The 16897-nt window shown below is 40.7% G+C and overlaps 1 protein-coding gene across 1 annotated transcript in view; it reads left to right on the top strand.

Annotated features, from left to right (window-relative positions):
• The window catches only part of aldh1a3 (aldehyde dehydrogenase 1 family, member A3), a 50766-nt gene that overhangs the window by 21566 nt on the left and 12303 nt on the right, over nt 1–16897 (top strand). The window contains exon 8 of the mRNA XM_047362541.1: nt 15922–16024. Within this exon, the coding sequence (XP_047218497.1) occupies nt 15922–16024 (103 nt within the window). The remainder of the gene's footprint in view (nt 1–15921; nt 16025–16897) is intronic.

Genomic DNA, 16897 nt, shown 5'->3' with positions numbered 1-16897 from the left:
CGGTACAAGGCTTCCATAGTGCAATCACTGATATGTACGAGAAGATGAGCGGTAATGACTGTCTCAAGCAGCTTAACTTGAGATTGGATCGTAGCACTTCAGAGTGCTACTATCCAATCTCAGATGATTGATGACTTGTTTTGTCTTTTCTGTATTCTCTCTCGGGTTTCTACTGGTATACATATATATAACAGTTTTGTTTTTTAAAGATTGCAGTGTTTGAATTGATCTTTATTATCTGAATGTGGTTTTTTTCTGTTTCTCTATTAAATACGGGTACAAAATAAAAAAAAGAAGTATAAATATACCCTCAGGTGTTTGTTTTTTTCATTATTTAACAAGTAGTTGTCAGAGTGAGCATAAGACTGGGATGTCTGAAAGAAAGATCATGAAAAATGTATATTACAACCCATCAAATCCTGGAAGTTTAGGGGGTTTAGAAAGGTTGAGGAGGATTATGCAAGATGAAACGGGGAAGAAGGTAGCGGTTGAAAAAGTTAAAGATTTTTTATCGGGAGAATATACCTATACTCTACATAAACCTGCAAGAATAAAGTTCCCGAGAAACAGAGTTATTGTCACCAGACCATTGAGACAGTTCCAAGCCAATCTCTGTGACATGCAAGCTCTGGCCAAGGAAAATGACGGTTACAATTATTTATTAACAGTCATTGACATCTTTTCAAAGAGGGCGTAAGTACGTGTTTTGAAGAGGAAAACTGCTGCAGAGGTGCTAAAGGCTTTTGAATCAGGTCCCAAAAAAACTTCAGACTGATGCAGGGAAATAATTCTTTAACAAGAAATTTAAGCTTCTAATGGAGAAACACGGTATTGAACATTTTGCCACAGCAAGGGAAGCAAAAGCCTCTGTGGTTGAGAGGTTTAACCATACGTTAAAAACAAGGATGTGGAGATATTTTACTGCTAACAACACCCGGCGGTACATTGACGTCCTGCAAAATTTAACTAGAAGCTACAACCATACCTACCACACCAGCATTAAGATGAGCCCAATGGAAGTGACCTCAGAAAATGCCTTTCAAGTGTTTCAGAATCTGTACGATGTTACCTCCAACAGATATTGCAGGGCCTCAGTGACAATGTTTAAACAGGGGGATCTTGTCAGAATATCCGAGGTACGTGGAGTGTTTGACAAAAAATACAAACAGAGTTTTACAGATGAAGTGTTTACAGTGTATGAGCGGATACCCCGATCTCCTCGTGTATACAAACTCAAAGATTTGGATGGAGAACCTATTGAGGGTTCTTTTTACGCTGACGAACTTCAAAAAGTAAAAATATTTAAGGACAAGATGTATCAAGTGGAGAAAATATTAAATCAACGCACCATCAAGGGTGTCAAACAGGTTTTTGTACGCTGGAAAAATTGGCCTGAGAAATTCAACAGTTGGATCAAGTTTGATGAACTACGAAATGTATAAAATAGGTGTGTGCTAAAACCTAACAATTCATACAGCATCATGGACAGTAAGGCACAGGATGGCGGTTTTTACGTTACCCTTCCCTCTAACGCTAGCATGGAAGTGTTTAAAAATAATACCAGTTCGAGTTTCCGTGTACATTTAGCTCAACATATTGATTTAGAAGGCCAATGGATGGTTGCATTAGCAGAGATTTCATACCCTCATACATGGCATAATTTACCGGATTATGATGCCTACTTTGAATGGAGGAAGGTTGGTGATGTGGAGATCAATACGCAAAGGATCAGAAGTGGCTACTATAACAGCGTTATTCAACTCGAGACAGAGATGGAACTGTTTTTCAAAAAAATGAACTCGGGTATCCGCATTAAATTCAGCAAAGTTCAAAAGAAATTTGCATTTCAAGCAAGCGGTCCGTATAAAATACGCTTCTTCAACACTCTAGCTGATATGATGGGCGTGAAACCAGGGGAATGGATTCATGTATCTGAACCAAAACTGGCTCCTTTTCCGGCAGATATAAAGGCTGGTTTCTATCACCTATACTGTTACAGCGACGTGGTCAGCCCACAAATAGTAGGCGACACTTTTGCACCTTTACTGCGGACCGTCAAAGTACAAGGCGACTTCAGTGATATGGTTATTCTGACGTTTAACCCCGCCCACTACCTTCCAGTTTCCAGAAGACATATCGAAAATATCCATATAGAAATTAAATCGGACCAAAATGTTCCTGTAAATTTTGTCTATGGTAAGACCATCGTAAGACTACACTTCAAACCGGTGATATCACAACGTAGCCTGAGATAAATTTTATTTGTTTAAACAGAAATATATATAACCTCTAAGACTGATTGGTTATCATTCATATTACCCTGGTCCTTCAATACTGCATCAAGCAGGCAAGAGAGAACATGACACATCTAAGTCTGAGACGTGATCCAAATCGCTTTGTAAATTACTATGTAAGTCAATCAGGCGGTAATCTGCCAGGGTTTTATGGGGCCCCGGTCATGTACGGACGCGGAATTGGATCATTATTTTCAAAATTATTCCGCTTCGTATCCCCTCTGGTTAAAAAAGGATTTGCTATTGCAAAACCCCATCTTAAAACGGCTGCATCAAATATCGCTTCGGATGTCATCGGTAGAGCCGTGAGTAAAATGAGTGGTTCTACACGCACCGAAGGTCAAGAAGGTTCAGGAATTATGGTTTTATCCAAAAGACCCAGAATAAGACCCCCTGGTGATCGTTTAAGGACGGTTAAAAAACAACGACAAATGCGAAAAAGGAGATCAGTTGGAGCAGACAAACGAAGAGGAAGGAAGTCATCCGCAAGTTTTGATATATTTAAATAATGGCTCTTTTACATAACAAATCATCAGAGTGCACGCTGGCAGAGTTGGACTTATTTTCTGCCCCGATGGCGCAGCTATCGATTGAAGATAAAATTTACACCGAGATCCAGCCTTTATCAGCAATCACCGATGGAGGCCCGGTCGAGTTTTTCATTCCAGGAGATGGAGAAAAGTATCTAGATCTCAACGATACGCTGTTGCATCTCAGAGTGAAAATTACTAACGAGGATGGAACAAACCTGCCGGATGATGCACCTGTAGGGCTCATCAACTACCCGTTAAACACCATCTTCAGTCAGTGTGACGTCACTCTCGGAGATCGATTGATTTCACAATCCAGCGCTACACATCCATATAGAGCCATGATTGAGACAATGTTAAACTTTTCTGATGATTCTTTAAAAAGCCAGTTTAGCTCTTGTCTTTTTTATAAAGACACTGCAGGGGCTCTGAACTCTATTGTTACAACTAACGGCCCTAACCAAGGTCTTAACAGCAGAGCAGGCTTTACGGAAAATTCCAGGGAGGTACATCTCCTAGGCCCCCTGCATGCAGACATATTTTTCTGCGAGAGACTTCTTTTAAACTCTGTTGACCTCAACATTAAACTTACAAGAGCCAACGATTCTTTTTGTCTCATGGCCGCAAGAGACTCCACTTTCAAACTCAGGATATAAGGAGCATCTCTTTTCATCAAAAAAGTTACCGTCTCTCCAGCTGTACGACTGGGTCACACTACAGCTTTAATGAAAGCAAATGCTCTGTATCCACTTTCACGTGTGACTGTAAAAACATATTCCATCCCTGAAAATTCAAGGGTGTGCAACCAAGAGAATCTTTTCTCAGGTATCTTTCCCAAGTATGTGGTGATTGCATTACTGCATCATGATGCTTTTACAGGAACACGCAATCTCAATCCGTTTGACTTTAATCATTTTGATATGGAATATTTAGCTTTGTGTAAGGATGGCAGACAAATTCCAGCTAAGGCCTTCCAGCCCAATTTTAACCAAGGTAGATCAGTGAGAGAGTATTACAACTTGTTTACGGCTACAGGACGACATCTAAAAGATCTTCCGCTGAGTATAACACGTCAGGAATTTAGTCAAGGATACTTTCTATTCGCATTTAATCTTAACCCGGGTGAGGACACAAATGCTCTATCTCCAGTTTCCAGTGGGAATTTAAGACTGGAAATGCGTTTCAGAAACCCGTTGCCTCATACCACCACGCTGATCATCTACGCTTGTTATGGCTCTATTTTAGAGATTGATTCAAAGAGGCCTGTGCTGGTGGATTATTATTAATCTAATCAGACATGAATAATCATGAAACTGAGAACCTGCTGGGAGATTTGTTTTGTGGTGTATGGCCGTGCGACCAGCTCCTGCTGCTAGCTGACAAATTCCCAGGGCCGGCCTACTTTATTGTGAACACACATCCTTCACACATGCCTGGAGAACACAGGTTAGCTCTGACTTTGGATGAGAATGGTCAATCCAGCTTTTTTGACTCTTATGGATTCTCTCCGGATTTTGAGTTCTACCCGTCAAGCATCGTAACATTTTTAGAAGACAGATCCTCAAAAATATTGTATCATAATAATCAGCTTCAAAACACTCTGTCCACTGTGTGCGGTCACCATTGCATTTTTTATCTATGTCATAGAGCGTGCGGATTATCACTGCAGCAAGTGTTGTCAATATACACTGGAGATGTGATTAAGAATGATTTAATAGTATCTAACTTTGTGAAAAAATATCAGAAATGTGTCATTAATCAAAGTTGTACATTTTATACTCACGGAACATGCTCTTTGGAGATGTTTCTGGATTGTTATGGAATTTAAATTGTCTTTTTTTTTTTTTCCCATTGTTTTTTCTTATGATTTAATATTTGTGTAATGACATCATATGTTAGTGTGTGAAGTAGAGAACGAAGTTAGACTTGAAAATATAATATAATAAATATTTTATTGAATAAAAGAAATAGGCTACATGTTTCATTTTCTTATAATGGTTTATGGTGAAAATGTAATCCATCGGGGTGGTAGTGTCGTCTTACGAAGAGACTTTTTTGACTTCCCATCAGCATTTTTTGGATCTTCCAGCTCAGATCTCGACCAATGGGGAGAATGAGTTATCTGCCTTCTTCTTCTTGTTCTTCTCTGCTTAATGCTGGGGGGTGTACCCCCATTTTAAATAGATGTACCCCCTGTTTTGAACTGTCTATATTCTTCAAGAGCATAAGGGTTAATGACTGAAGATACGGGGATGTTTACCTCTGACAAGTTATGTAGAAAGTCTGACCACCCTTGGGGTAGCCATGCTCCAGATTTTTTAAACGGAAGGATGAGATTTTTCAACAAGTCAATCATGTGGGACCCCTTTACAACATTCCCTTTATATACAAATTCACCTCGCGAAGTCCAACTCTCACTTCTTTCGGATAATTTCTTCAAAATGTACTCAGCATTTTTATGGTTATGCTTCGGTAGGCTTTTCAGTACATCCGTAACAATCTGATCCGAAGCAACCTGGTCCTGCCCCGGGCCTTGTTTTTCTTTGGACTGCTCATGCTCAGGAACCTCTGTGTCACGCTGAAGCGTCAAGCTCACCTGCTGTTCTTCTTTCACACCTTGCTTGAGTAGAGTCAGATACCTCTGCAAAAGCGCATCGTATTTCTTGATTTTTTCATAAGAAGTCAAACTGGGCTCGTTTATTATCGCTCTCATTTCAGCATCCAAATTCTCCTCCGCCGTCTGTCTGATGGACGTGTCTGACTGGGTCAGACGCTTGAATTGATGAGGGGAAATGAGAAACATCTTCTGCGATGTTCTGAGAGACATTATCTCCTGATTATACCACCCACTAGATCACTGATCAAGGGAGCAAGAGCCGTTAAGATGGGGAGAATAAAACCACCTCGTTGACTTTTGAGTGCCAGCTGTTTCCGCTTGATACCAGTTCTTTTATCAGCCAACAATCAATTTCCGGTGTTGAGAGGGTGGTAGTTACCTTTTAAAATATTCAGAGCAATCTTACACAGAGCTTGAAGAAAGTCGGGTGAGCAGTGCGCGAGAATATCCTTACGTTTCTGTGGACAGGCCTGGTACAAAGCTCTGAATAATGGGACATTCCTTTTTATACGTGCAGACATGATGACTTACTTTGTTCTGGGCACATACACAGCAGGCCACTGGTAAGGAAGTATGCCTGTTCTCAGTCTGAAATGTTCTGGGCAGGTAGGCGTGAAATCGATAATTAAATAACCACGAGCTTCTCTCGTTGCGTCTTCAAAACTCTCCAGGAAGACACCCTTTTGCGATGGAAATATTTGACGGGCCAGTATATTCAACTGCAGTTTATCTCTTGGGTTTTTAAACAACACCATATAATTACAGTTCAAACTAATAGTGCTACTGAACTTTCCCTGATGAAAAACATTCTGAGTCAGCATCATGACGCTCATATTACGATGGTGACGAAACTGGGTAAAGACCTTCATCACATTTTCATCATCTGAGGCTTGAGCGATAACATCGTCTAGAATGATCAGATGATTATGATCAGGAGGAAACAAGTTTTCATCTTCAAAAGAATGAGGCAATCCTTCCACAAATTTTATATTTTTATTCATCTTCTGCAATTCAGCATACATCGGCTGAAAAGATGTGTAAATCCACACAATATTTTCTGGAACAACATCCATGACATGGTTACAATTCTGCAAAACACTTTTTACAAAAAAGGTTTTTCCACAACCACTGGGTCCTATTATTATACACGAGAAAGGCGCTCTAAATCTAGGATCAAAATCAACCTCCTGTAAATCGGCAGAATACAACATTTTTATTTTTTTTATTTTATCTTTCTTCTTCTTCTTCTTGTTCTTATGCTCTAATAATCAAAAGGCAGAGTTGTCCCGTCAGAAAAAAGGTATCTCTTGTCATACACCAACCGAAACCTTTTAACAAATGCAGCATTTCTTAAGAGAAATCTCTTTTTATCCTTCCTGATCGTGTGCTGAGGGATTTCAATGACACCCTCATTGGACCCCACTAAGTAACCCTCAACCAGCCCTTTGATGCTGTCCAAATTGACCCTCTCGCTGCATTCATGCATCTGAGTGATACTTTTAGCACATATCACTAGCTTTTTCTGGTTTTTGGTTTGATATGCATAACTCTTGGGTCCTGTTGATGCAAACTCCGAAATGCTGTCTCCCGCGAGCTCGTCAGTAAGATCACCAGATAATTCCCCAACTCTAAAGGAGTTTCACCACTTTTTGTCACATAAATCAAACTGTCCGTGTCAATATAAATCAATCTGCAATTGCTCCATGCTGCTGAGAAGTTTTAAACGCGTATAAGCGGTGGTGAATGCAGCAATAAACACATTGTTTACCTTGCTTGGTGGAGAGATGACACGTTTGCTGTAGTTCCACTGCACTACACACATTTCAGGGTTGAAGAAATGGAAGTAGTTAACCCTGTATTTACTCGAGAACATGAAGCTGAAAAACTCATCAGGGTTAGTGATGACTGTGGTCTGAGACAGATCACTTCGCTGCGCAAACTTTCCCCAAAAGCTGTTTAAGCACAGTTTTGCTACCTGTCTTTTGGCAGGGTTCACCTCGATTTTGCCTGCGTCTAATTGGATACCCTGGTGGAGTTTGTAATCTGCGACATACTTTGACCTGCTCTCCTCATCCACCGCTTCAGAAGGGTAGCCTGAAGCCTCCTGCTTACCCTTTAAAAAGCAGTGAATGTAACCTTTAAAGGTTGTGTCACTGGTCTTCTCAAAATGCCAAACTTCAGTGATTTTAGCTAGGCCATAACCACACTGCAACGCTTTACAAAACTCTACACTCACCCACACACCTGTCAGAGCTCTGTCCTCATCATTATGCCTGCAGGGACCTGACTGGTTATTTATTTCAGCGCATGTGCGGCAGAGAGTAAACACCAGTTTACCTTGGGATGTTCTGTAAGGCAAAACAGGGAAAAAGAGCCCTCGTGGGGGGTAGACCACAGCTCTGACGAGGCCAAAGTAGCTGCTGGGGTCATATAAATGTTTGTAAATGATGGTGGGGTGCCCGAGGGGAAAGACGGAGCTAGCATTTACATAAGGGTACAGAGATGTGTAATCCACATAGTGTACAGTTTCACCTGCCCCCGCTGTATACCTCAACCTCATAGGGCACCGTCCACCATACAGAGCATCTCGGGGTGATAGCGGTTCGGGTGCATTAACTTTCTCAAGAAAGCTGATCACCCCCGGGTCTGATTTTTTTCATTTCAGTCCACTCATGCTCCCAGATGACCTCGAGACGAAGGCCGTACACAGTTTGGAGTACCTTGCTTCTCTCAACAGTGGCTGCATAAAACTGTTCAAATGCGACCCCTCTCAAAGGACACTTGTCATGACGCATGTAACACTTTTTACACCCATGGAAAAAACAGCCGTAAAATTCAAACGCAACTTTGACACCGTTAATCTCTGCATACCCATCCACAGAATATGGACCAATTTTCCTTTCCCCCATGTTTAATGCATGTTTGATGTCAATTTTTCTGCTGTCTGAAATCCAGCCAAAATGACGTCTTACTACTACGCCTGTAGTCCAGAGGTGAGGGGATGGCCAAGGTTTTAGGAGGAAGGAAATTGGTTACAAAAACCTTCATGCAGGCTGAGGCTATCGTGACGCATTTAAGCGGATCCACACTTGTCTCCTTAAAGAACCCATCCCTGAATTTAACACAACCTTGATAAAGAATGTCCACATCATTTTTACAATAACGAAGAGCTTCCTTCTCAAAGTCAAAGACCCCTTTGCTCGCTTCTCTGTACCAGCTGTTAAACACCTGTTGTTCTTGAAGGCTCATGCGTTCTACAGCGTAGGAGGATGGAGGAGGAAAAGACCCCACATACTGGAGATGTTGTTCAGAGGAGAATAGGTGGGGAAAAAAACCTTTGGTCTTATCACTAAAACCTAATGCTTTCGGCATCGCACTAAGCTTCATACACATGAAGGACAGGCTATCAATGAATTTTAACCTGTAATCAGGGTCGGTTAAACAGAGAACTTTACTTCCCTGCATGATGAGATGAGGTTTAATGCCTAACTGCAGCATAGCTGGGAGAATCAGGTAGCTATCATATCCACGCGCGTTATGAGCTATTAGGTAAAGCCTCTGTACAACGGTCTCCTGAAATGGAGAAGTAATTTTTGGGTGCAATTCAATCCATAAGCATGCCATTCCTCACCTTTCAGCATTTTAACACAGACCAGAAAGGGGATGTGCACACCGTTCTCGTCAATGAAGCATTCAAAATCATAAAAAACCAGTTTATCATCTAACTGATTACAGGCTTGGGCGGTTTGAATGTAACACAGATGACCATCGCACGTCACATCTAAATCAGGAGGTATATTCTCACCACAAATACAGCATTTTACACACGTGTGGTTTATCCTGCTTGCTGATTGGATTAACGTATATCCTTTTGCACACCTTGCACAGTTTTACCAACTCACAGTCACTCATAGGCCTGTCAGCACTAGGTCTGTTGCGGGGTTCCCTGTGTCTACTGAAACAAGAAGAGTTACGAGATTCTGACAACCTGCACAGCCCTTGAGATTTTTTATCCCATAGTAGTGACCTTGAAATAACAGCAGAAAGAGAGGGTTTGATCGATCAGGGAAACTGGTCTCAAATTTACACAGAGCTGCAGAGTCTGTAACGGTTCTGTGAAACACTACAATTTTTCTCTTTAGAATGTTTTCAAATTTACCAATGTCGCTGAAAGTTACTGCTGTCTGATCATCTAAACCAGCCCTGTGTTGCCACTCCCTCCCCAGCTCTAAAGCCTGATTATCAGTGAGGTTAGAGTCAGAGACGTGTGCAAGACTTATGGCAAAGCATAACTGATTACCTGTATTATCTACAATATACAGGTGACGCTTTTTCTTATTAATCAGTTCACAGTCTAACGTTCCTTTAACCTTACGTTTCGACCCTCCTGCAGGGTCATTAACTACCTGTAGAACAAATTCCAGGTTATTATCTGCAGGCATTTCAGCGTTGGACTGTACTAACTCATCCAGAAAATCCTCAAAAGCAGGCAGAATCACATTCCCATCATCGTTAATGGTAAACGTGACGTTACGGTTCAGATTTTCCCCGACTAATTCTAGCTGCACAACATCCTTACGTCTGGTTAAAGATCTTGCAGTATCGGCTAATTCACTGAGAATACGCATGATGTTTATATAGATTGTAGCAAGATCAGGAACATGACCAGGGCAGGGAGGCGGGATGGTAAAAGGTCTCCTTATTTCAATGTTATTAAAACGTTCACGCTGGGTGGAGACGGTGTTCTATTTAAATCTTCAACAGCCTGTTCTAGCGAGCTTAAAACGTTACCGTACAGATTTTGATTTATTACATTTTCACTGTTAGCAGGAGATGCATTTAACCCGATGTTATCTGCTACATCAGCATTAACAGGAATTTTATTAAGATGAGCAACAACATTCCTTATCTCATTCAGCGCATGTGTGATCTGGCTTTCCATATTAACATCAGAAGAAGAAGAAGAAGACCCAGGGATCAGTTTAAATTACCTTGATATCAGCGCAATGTTTTAGTAACAATGTCTGACATGCAGCCAGAAGTGTTAAACATGATGCTTTATTACAACGGTCACGTAAGGATAGGGGAACTCTCTGTCTGCGCTGTTGCTGTCCAGGTCTCGATGAAATCTGCTCCACCATCAACGTTGCTTCTGGAAAGATAAAGAAAAAAATAAATTAATGAAATATGCGAATTAATTCAGTAGGGAAATGAGTATAAGAAGAATTAAACTTACCATTCAATAAACCTCTAACAAGCCTCGCCCTGGTATACAAAGCACAGAGTCGCCGTCTTTTCCTCAATTTAAGATATTCTGTGAAACAAAATAAAGTTACCTTACAATGCAGGTAACTTTTGAAAAAAAACAAATCTTGGTTCTGTGAAGATTTGGATAGAACAGAATTTGAATATAACTATAACTTACTCCGTACATGAGGTATTTGAACGGTTCTGGGCGGTTCTAGCACTGAACTGGTACAGTTCTGCTGAATGTTTTCCAGGCTTGGGCTCTGGATTAAATCATTCGATATATCTGTAAAATATTTTATCAGGGGTTAAAACAAGCCTGCAATATCGCATAGACCTGTGAAAACATATGCATAGAAATATATATATATATATATATATATATTTTTTTTTTTACTTACTCTCCTCTTCCGGAGCTGTTAATTTTTCCGGGGCACGGTCAGGGGACTGTGGCGCAGGAATGGCTTCGCGCTCTATTTCATGTTTAGCTGGGATCGGATTCTTTTTTAAAGACAAGTTTCCGTCTCAGCTTTGATTTTTTCGGAGGCAGACGGTTACAAACGCTGACCTCTCCAACGTTCAGGAATACGTCTCTTGTTAAATCTGTAAGTAGAATTTATTTCATTTATTTTTTAAATCACAAAATAGCATTCACCAGTTGACTAAACCAGATGTTGTTGCAGTTAATAATTACCATAGTCAGACTGTGTAAAAACGATACCATCCAGCTCATCACTCGTGGGTTCTAAAGAATATAAGTTAATCAATATTATTATCCAACGAGCATTCACAAGCACTTAAAGAATTCTTAAAGATGAATACTTACTACTGAAGATTGCGTTGTATCTGTCGATAGAACCAGAATATTCACCACCTTCTTCGTTCCCTGAAATATTTTCCGACATTTTTTTTTCTGCTTCTCCTTACAAGTGTTCTAAAAATATTTCAGTGTAATTGGTTAAAAATAAACTTTTAGCTACCAGATTTGAAGCCGATCTCCCAGTAAAGATTGCGCTGTATCTCTCGATAGAACCAGGATGACTGACTACGCTACCTTCAGCGCGCATAGTTACACCCCTTGGCCACACCCCCCCGAGACACCTCAGCAACAGCACAGACGTGTTAATTCAATAAACAGTGGATGTGGATTGTCTGACACAATGGTCGACATTTTGGCCCAGGAAAAGAGCACTGTCAGTGTGAAAACTGTGTCTGAGACAATACACAAGAAACAGCTGTGGATGCCTTAATTCAATAAACAGTGACATGTCTGTCACTTTTTAACTATTTTTTTTTTTCAGTTTATTTACTTCTCTGTTTTAGATCATCTCTACAAGTTACTGGTGCAGATTAGATTACTCAAACATTTGAGCAGAGGAAGAAAGGTTCTGTATCTACTTTTTGTCTCCTTGTTTTTCAGATGTAAAAACATCTAAATAACCCATGTGTTAAAACAAAATGAATTTACAATTCTGTCAGGTTCTCTCTTTTTATCAGAATTTTGTATGACGTGCCTGCATTAACCTGAGTAACCTTTTAAAGTGGATAAACTACATGTTTTGTTTTTAGATGTGAAAAACATCTAAAAACATACAATTAGAAAGATTCGCTTCCTTGTAATGACAACATCCGGCTAATGACAACATCCGGCTAATGACAGCATCCGGTTAATGACAACATCCGGTTAATGACAGCATCCGGTTAATGACAACATCCGGTTAATGACAACATCCGGCTAATGACAACATCCGGCTAATGACAGCATCCGGTTAATGACAACATCCGGTTAATGACAGCATCCGGTTAATGACAACATCCGGTTAATGACAGCATCCGGTTAATGACAACATCCGGTTAATGACAACATCCGACTAATGATGATATCCGGTTATGTCACAGGAAGGCCCACCACCGGAAGTCCCGCCCTAGGATGTCCCAGCCACCGGAAGTCCCGCCCACATGTCAAAATTTTCACGCCTCGTTTGATTCTCTGTCTTTTGTATCATGTTCAGATACTTATATAAATACAATTTATTTTTATTATTATTATTACCTCCAACTCCATGGCTTTGAACTCATCTTTCTTTTACAGCCTCTCTGCTTCCCGATGCTTTCCATAGTGACAGCCAGCAGCATACACAATAAAAAAGCTTTGCGCAAGTCTTAAGTCTTTTGCAGCCTCTAACACAGTGATTCTCAAACTTTCTTCACCGAGTACCACCTTAAATGTATGTGGGATCTTCAGGTACCATCATAATATCAGACAATAAAATACTGCAATTCTTCCCCCTTTTTGCTACAAAAGTGGTTTGCAAAGGGGACACAGCTGCTTATTACCTATAGTTTGAATGCTGTTTATTATGACTTAACATCTACAGCTACACACATTTTATGTATGAGGTATATAAATTAAATATATATTGTACATTGCAGTTCATTGCAACCAAAAATTATAATTGTTGTGCAAAGAAACACATGAGGCAATTTGCACTGTGGACAATGACTTCAATGAATACGATTTTAGTGATTTTAGTAATATGAACTGCACGGCAATAAGAAAAACAACTGGACTGAGTCATTAAAAGCGCACAGCTTTTGTAGAGAAGGGCATGGTACTCACGTTGTCTCTCTATCCAGACGTCCAACAAGGTTTGCTTTTTAAATGCAGACACCAGTGTCTCATAACAGGACAGTTCAACTAAACGTTCCTGCTCTTCTCCTGTGAGGTTTTCTGGCATGTTAGACAAGTCAGAGTTAAAACGAAGTCTCATCCAGTTGTTCTCTGTAATCGGGGGAAAATATTTCAACAGCACATCACCTGCACTGACATTGTTCTCAAACAAGCTTGGTTTCTTCAACATAGAGTTAATTTTGTCCTGCACATCATAAATGCTGACAGACATTCCCTGTAGTCCCAGATTGAATTTATTTAAACGTGAGAAAATGTCTGACAAGTAAGCCAGCTGATTGAGCCACACCATGTCTTCAAATACATCTGCCAAGAAGGTCTGTCTTGTCCAAACAGCTAGACCTCTCTGTGCAGTTTGAAAAGCCTGGTGAGTACCCTCCCTCTTGAAAGCCATTGTACCTCTGTGTGTAGCAGAGGTTGAACAGGTTCGCTGCCCATTTCATCACACAGCACATGAAAAAGGTGAGAACTTAAAGGTCTGGCTTTAATAAACTTCAGTCTTTGCTACAGAGTCCAGTATAGTTTTAAGCACGTCTGACATCTTCTTCACTGCGGGGGCCTCGTGTTAAAGGCTGCAGCAAGTCCAGCGCATCTCTGGTGCCACAGCGTGTATCCGTGCCACTACTCTGCTGTGTCACCCTGCCAGAGCACAGCCGGCGTCAGTATACACCCCAACATACTTGTTCCAGTCAAGTCCGTTTTCTTGTACAAATGAGTTCAGGAGATTGAAGATATGGTTCTTGTTTGAAGTGGTTGGCAGAATAGAAACTCCTCCTGTGCTTTGATTGTGAATTCCTATCTAATGTACACCAGCAAATTGGCCACATATGAAATATCTGTCATCTCATCAAGTTGAATAGCAAAATAGCGATTACTTTTAACAAGATGTCTAATGTCTGATGCTATAATGGCATCAGACATCTTGTACATGATGCGTACCACCTCTTTGGCCAGGGGTAAACATGTTGTTTCCCCAATATGTGCGGATATGCAGAGGCTTGCACAATATGAAGCTTCTCGTCCCTTTGCTATACCTGTGCTGCTAAACTGTATTGTCGTTTTTGCCTGTTGTAATTCCCTCCATTTTCTAATACAAAGCAGCATGTTTGGTAGTAAGGTATCGTTTGAGGTGTGCTGGCTTCATAGACTCATTACTAACCACTTCTCCACACACAACACTGTGGTCTGGGTTCATCTTCTGTACCTTGCCAGAAAAATCCGAGCTTTACAGGTCCTTCTCAAAATTCCTTCTCAAAATATTAGCATATTGTGATAAAGTTCATTATTTTCCATAATGTCATGATGAAAATTTAACATTCATATATTTTAGATTCATTGCACACTAACTGAAATATTTCAGATCTTTTATTGTCTTAATACGGATGATTTTGGCATACAGCTCATGAAAACCCAAAATTCCTATCTCACAAAATTAGCATATTTCATCTGACCAATAAAAGAAAAGTTTTTAATACAAAAAACGTCAACCTTCAAATAATCATGTACAGTTATGCACTCAATACTTGGTCAGGAATCCTTTGGCAGAAATGACTGCTTCAATGCGGCGTGGCATGGAGGCAATCAGCCTGTGGCACTGCTGAGGTCTTATGGAGGCCCAGGATGCTTCGATAGCGGCCTTTAGCTCATGCAGACTGTCGGGTCATGAGTCTCTCAACGTTCTCTTCACAATATCCCACAGATTCTCTATGGGGTTCAGGTCAGGAGAGTTGGCAAGCCAATTGAGCACAGTGATACGATGGTCAGTAAACCATTTACCAGTGGTTTTGGCACTGTGAGCAGGTGCCAGGTCGTGCTGAAAAATGAAATCTTCATCTCCATAAAGCTTTTCAGCAGATGGAAGCATGAAGTGCTCCAAAAGATCCTGATAGCTAGCTGCATTGACCCTGCCCTTGATAAAACACAGTGGACCAACACCAGCAGCTGACACGGCACCCCAGACCATCACTGACTGTGGGTACTTGACACTGGACTTCTGGCATTTTGGCATTTCCTTCTCCCCAGTCTTCCTCCAGACTCTGGCACCTTGATTTCCGAATGACATGCAGAATTTGCTTTCATCCGAAAAAAGTACTTTGGACCACTGAGCAACAGTCCAGTGCTGCTTCCCAGAACAGCTACATTTATGATGAAGATACACAGCACACAGGGTGACTCCATTTACACAACCTTTGAAGAGAACTGGTTACACTGGATATTATTTAGTGGTATCGGAGTATTGGGAGATGAATACATGCACACCACACTTTTCAAAAATGTCTATTTGTAAAGCAGTTTGAAAAAACATTTATCCTTTTCCTTCCACTTTAGAGTTATGAAATACTTTGAACTGTATGAAAAAGTTTGCACTGCAGTGTTAAAGAATTTTCTGATGTAAAACTAGCAGCACTTTCTATCAGTGGTTTAAATAGCTTTTATTTTCATCTATATCAATCAAATGTATTGATGTGCACTGATGTGCATTGATGTTTGCATTGGCATCTGTGTTTGCAACATAACAATAGTTTCTTTACCAACTGCTTGCAGGTGGGTCAGCTGGTCCAAGAGGCCGCAGCCAAAAGTAATCTCAAGAGAGTGACTTTGGAGCTGGGAGGAAAGAACCCCTGCATTGTGTTTGCTGATTGTAACTGTAAGTAAAGTGATCTCTACTGTTTTATTCTGCCTGTCACACCCTATGGTGTGCATGCCATGTGGGGGGTGAGGGAGTGGGATTCAACAATAGGAAACTACTGCTGACACTGCAGCAACCACTCAAAGGTCGGATATGCCACAAATCGTCTCAATGATCCCCAAACCTTCGGGGAGAAGATTCTGTGAACTAAAGAGACAGCGATTAAACATTTTGGAAGGTGAGAGTCCCTTTACATCTGCCAAAAAAACTATCAGAGAATCTCAGAAAAAAAAATCATATTGATAGTCCAACATGGTCCAGGGTTGCTTTGCTTTTTCAGGACCTGGATGACTTGCTGTTATTGAAGTAATAATGAATTCTGCTCTTTACCAGAAAATCCTGAAGGAGAATGTCCAGACAGCAGTTTGTGGTCTTGAGCTCAAGCACATTGTTTTTTTTTAGCAGGACAGTGATCCAAAGCATACCAAGTCCCCATTTGAAATGCTAAAGAAAAAAACTGACTGTTTTATAGTGGTGTAGCCAGAGTCCAGGCTTGAATATGTTATGGATGTATGATTCTGTGGCCTTTTCTAAACATCTCTTTGCTGCCCTAAATAAATATATCTGCCCTTGTTGCTTATCTGCCGCACCGCTCACTGCTACAGCTTACACAACATAACTGTTGATTTCACATAAGATGCAACACATAGTCAAAGATAAACTGATACAAGAGGATGACACCCTTTAGGAGGGTTAAGAACAGGCACAGATAAAAGCAGGACTCACACTATATTCTTTGCTCCTCTCGGTTCATCCCTAAGATTGGCTGAGGGGGGCCCGGTACCGAAGGTGAATGTCAATGTATCTGTTTAATTGTATACTCTGTACACT

This window comes from Girardinichthys multiradiatus, chromosome 4 (assembly GCF_021462225.1).
Source record: "Girardinichthys multiradiatus isolate DD_20200921_A chromosome 4, DD_fGirMul_XY1, whole genome shotgun sequence".
Classification (NCBI taxonomy): domain Eukaryota; kingdom Metazoa; phylum Chordata; class Actinopteri; order Cyprinodontiformes; family Goodeidae; genus Girardinichthys; species Girardinichthys multiradiatus.
The sequence above is the reverse complement of the archived record's forward strand: the minus strand, read 5'-3'. Positions and strand labels throughout refer to the sequence as shown.